The 4674-nt window shown below is 33.7% G+C and overlaps 1 protein-coding gene across 1 annotated transcript in view; it reads left to right on the plus strand.

The window, feature by feature from the left end:
* LOC117180533 overlaps positions 1 to 4674 on the plus strand; it is a 23370-nt gene that overhangs the window by 11509 nt on the left and 7187 nt on the right. Inside the window, exon 4 of the mRNA XM_033373030.1 lies at positions 2201 to 2373. Within this exon, the coding sequence (XP_033228921.1) occupies positions 2201 to 2373 (173 nt within the window). The remainder of the gene's footprint in view (positions 1 to 2200; positions 2374 to 4674) is intronic.

Below are 4674 nucleotides of genomic sequence, written 5' to 3' on the forward strand. Positions count from 1 at the left end.
GCAGTTTTGCCATTTTTCGAAGTCCTTACCAAATTTTCTTGGGGGAGCGATGCCGCTGGGGAGACTTGCCGCAGTTTTGCCATTTTTCGAAGTCCTTACCAAATTTTCTTGGGGGAGCGATGCCACTAGGGAGACTTGTCGCACTTTTGATATTTTTAGAAGTCCTTAGAAAATTTTCTTGGGGGAGAGATGTCGCTTGGGAGACTTGCTGTACTTTTTCAAATTTTTAGAAGTCCTTACAACATTTTCTTGGGGGAGAGATGTCGCTTGGGAGACTTGCGTACTTTTTCCATTTTTAGAAGTCCTTACAACATTTTCTTGGGGGAGAGATGCCGCTGGGGAGACTTGCCGCAGTTTTGCTATCTTTAAAACTACTTAGGAAATGTGTTGAAGGAGAGATGCCGCTGGGGAGACTTGTCGCTGATGAGAGATGCTGCGAATGTGACAATCAATCCTGGGAGACTTGCCGCACGTTTGCCAGTTTGATGTGAATTGCCAAATTTTTCCCGAATGGGAGATGCCGCTGAGGAGTCTTGCCGTGGGCGAGAGATGCCGCAGGTGTGACAATCAGTCGTGAGAGACTTGCTACACCTTTTTCACTTTGATGTGGACTTGAACATTTTTCCACGGATGAGAGATGCCACTGGGGAGACTTTTCGCTGGTAGGAGATGCCGCGGATGTGACAATTATTCCCGGGAGGCTTGCCGCAGCTTAACCATTTTTAATTGGACATTAAACATTTTTTGGAAGGGAGAGATGCCACTGGGAGAATATTTACTGGTGAAAGATGCCGGAAAAATGTCAATTTCACAGTGAGAAATGCCGCGAGGGAGAAAAGCCGCTGAGTAGAGATGCCGCAGTTGTGACATGCCGCAGATGAGGCATGCCGCAGATGTGACATGCCACAGAGGTGACATGCCACAGATGTGACATGCCGCAGTTGTGACATACCGCAGATGAGACATTCCGCAGATGTGACAAGCCGCAGATGTGACACATCTCAGATGTGGTATGCCGAAGAAGATACATGCCGCAGATGTGACATTTCGCCGATGGGACTTTCCGCAGAGACTTGCCGCATGTGACATGATATGGGCCCGTCATTTTGGAAATATTATGTGATGTTTTAAAATCGTTTTAAGTATTTTCTTAAAATTGAAATTGTTTAAATCCGTTCAATTACACTGAAATCTATTGAAAAGTATTGTGTTAAAAATTATGAATTAAACATAATATTGAATGATTTCGGGTAGTAAATTTGGTTAAAAACGTGGTGTCAATGTTTAAATCATTTTTATTCGTAAGCAATCCATGTTTAATTGAAAAGAAATGTAAAAGGAAACAAAATTAATTGTATAAAATTAAAATTAAAATATCATTTTGGCACTAGCCGTGAGGGGCCCCATCACAGGAGGACCCCCCCCCCCCGCGCAATGCGGAGTTTCGCGGTGAGGAAGTTACGCCACTAAGCGTAAGCCCAGGGTGGTACCGTTTCTTCAAGTGATCTGCCTCGGGTTTCCTCAATACAGGGAAAGGGTTCAAAGGTCAGAGTGAGGCTCGAAGGCACAAGTTGGGTAGGTCGGGCTGAGGAAAACCGAGGACGATTCTTTGAAAAAATGTCACCAAACTTGTTCTAGCACTTGATTTCCCATTTTAAAACTGACTTTAAATATCCCAATCTGTACGCAGCCAACAAGAAGCACATACTTCCTTCAAATTGTAAATTATTACAGATAGCTCAACTAACTACCTTCAATTTAAATCACTTCATTATCTTCATTAGAACTGGAAATCGTTCAGTCGCGTGTTTATTTACAAAAAAAGAACAATTATTTATATTTTGCAAATTTTTCGGCGGCAATCTGTTCAGAAATTTTGAAAGTATCACCACGATTTTTTCAGATTTTTCATATTATTTTTTCAATGAAAAACTATGCTTCAAGGTCCACTGTTTTTAAAAGCTGTCAAATTTCCTTACTTTTCATCAGATTTTCACATCTGTAAGCTAGAAACAATAATTTTTGGAATATTACTTTTTGGCTCATTAACGTACAACATTTGCACCTTTAAAATGATACCTCTTTCATTAACCTACCATTTTTTCTTCACGTACTTTTTCAACTTCAAAGCCAGAGGACTCGAATTTTCTCGCCGATAGTAGTAGTAGCAAATTGATCGAATTTAGTATTCTTATTCCAGGGAGCGGATTGGAGCCACCCTGAAGTTAGTTGACGAGCGCAGCTCAACTCTCGCATGCGGTGAACCGTCGGCCCGTAAAAGAGGGGCTGGCGAAGCAGCGTGTGTGTCCTACATACGCGCGAACGCTTGCTGCTGGTCTACAAAGGGTTCTCCGCATGTGAGAGCCGAGCTTTGTTCGTCAGCTAACTTCACAGTGGCTCACTTCTGATCCCTGCTTATTATGAGAAATTTTAGGTTATCTAACTTATATATTCAATATAATAAAAATAAGAAAAGGTCTCAACCGCAATTTGATAAAAAAATCCAATTTGTGGATGTTAGAAGATTTAAAAAAAAGAAGCTTTTTAAGAGTTTTAAAATACTTTTAAATATTTTTAAAAAATGCCTTGAACTTCCTGGGAAAACTTAAACTGATATTTTAATTTTTAAACAATTAAAAAAAAATTGACAAAGATTTTAAAACATATTAAATTATTTCTTAAAATTTCGAAAAATAATTTGGATGATTTTATAGAAAAAAATTTCAATTAGCAAAATTACGAATTTTTATAAAATAGTCAAGTAAGTTTAAGAAAAAGTTTGAAAGTTGTAAAAAGATTCAAAATTAATTAAAAACTTGAAAAGATTCTTTAGAAATTAAAAAATTTACATTTTTGAATATCTGGTAACACTAAAAAAATGTCTGGTTAAATCAACGAGAATTCTGGTTAAATATGCCCTTACTATTTTTTCTGGTTAGAGTAAACAGAATTCTGGTTAAATTAAACAGTGTTCTGGTTAAATTAACTAGAAAATCTGGTTCATTCAAACAGACTTCTGGTTGCTCTAACCAGAAAAAATAGTAGGGGCATATTTAACCAGAATTCTGGTTGATTTAACCAGAAGTTTTGTTTGATGAATAATAGTTTGAAAGCTCCTTAAACATTTCGAAAAGTTTCACGATAATAAAATTTTTGTAAGAATTCAGGGGATAATTTAAACCGATTTTTTATTTGAAAAAATTAATTTTGAGAGAATATTCACAAAGACTTTAAAATATTAAAAAAGATTTCCAAAATTATCAAAACAGAATCTGGAAGATTTGAAGGCAATTCTTTTAATTTTTCGGAATTTTAAGAGAATGTTCGAAAAAGTTCGAATAATTTTAAAAGATATTCAGAATCTTTTAATGTTTTGGAAGTGGTTAAACAAATCATTTGAAATTTGAAAATATTACAAAGAATTTAAAACAAAATGTAAATTTTGGAAGATTTAGACAAAATTTTAAATTTTTTTAAAAGTTGGAAAGAAAATTAAAGAAAGAAATAAATTAAAAAACTATTTTTAAAATTTCTAGGAAGATTTTTAATGATATCTTATTTTGTAAAATTAACTTTATAAAAAATTTTTAAAAATTCAAAAGAAAATTCGCATAGCAAATTTTTTTTGTCTATGCGAATAAAATAGCCTTCCATAAAAATATTTTTTAGCAATTTCTTTTGTATTCAAAATCATGTATCCCATACAATAATAATTTGGGTGCACTTATTTTTTCTTTCTTGACTGACTTTGTAAAATATTTTGTCAACAAAGCTAGTGGTTGAAAATGTATCCTTTTTAGTCGAGAATTCAAATATTTTGTTAAATTTTTTTCAACTAAAAATATATAATATACTTTAAAATTAATCTATTTCAGTAGAAATTGGATCTTCTTGGTAGAAAATTCAACTTGAAAATGAAATATTTTAAGGTTTTGATAACAATTTTCAGAGGCTTTTCGAAAATTCCAGATACTGATTAAATTATTCAAAATATTCCAAAAGAAAGAATAAATTAATCATATAAACAATTAAAAAACATATAATTTCATTTACATTTTTTAAAGTTTCTAGAAGATTCAAAAACCCTACAAATTTTAAAACAAAATGTACATTTTTGAAGATTTTAAAATAAAATTTCGAAGCTTTTTAAGGATTATGTAAAGTTTAAAGATAACACAGGCACACAAAAAAAGTGGTCTGTCCTGTAGACTACACTACCATATCTATATGTTTTTGGGGTCGCTGATTTCGAATCCGGGGTCCAAATAATCCAATCAGGTCATAGTTTCCCAAAAAATGCAAAAAGAGACGTAAAAACGACGAAAACAGCGTTTTTTCGTGTATATTTTGTATAAAAACAAAATATTTTCATGTCCGGTCGACTTTACAACCATATCTATATGTCTTTTGGGTCGCTGATTTCGAATCCGTGGAATCCATGGAAGCGTCAATAAATAGTCTCCAATCTTCTGGTTTATAAATACCGGGTTTCATCTTTTCCATCAACACATCAATATTATCACAGTACACTAATTTTCCCTTTTCATTAACTTCAGATTTAAAGTATTGCCAAAAACCTTTTTCTCTATTCCTACAAGAACTTATTTTTATTTTTTCAGCAAACAAATTTTTTTTCTTGAAAATGGAAGCTAAATATTCCATACCATCTTTAGC

Source organism: Belonocnema kinseyi, chromosome 9 (genome assembly GCF_010883055.1).
Source record: "Belonocnema kinseyi isolate 2016_QV_RU_SX_M_011 chromosome 9, B_treatae_v1, whole genome shotgun sequence".
Lineage (NCBI taxonomy): Eukaryota > Metazoa > Arthropoda > Insecta > Hymenoptera > Cynipidae > Belonocnema > Belonocnema kinseyi.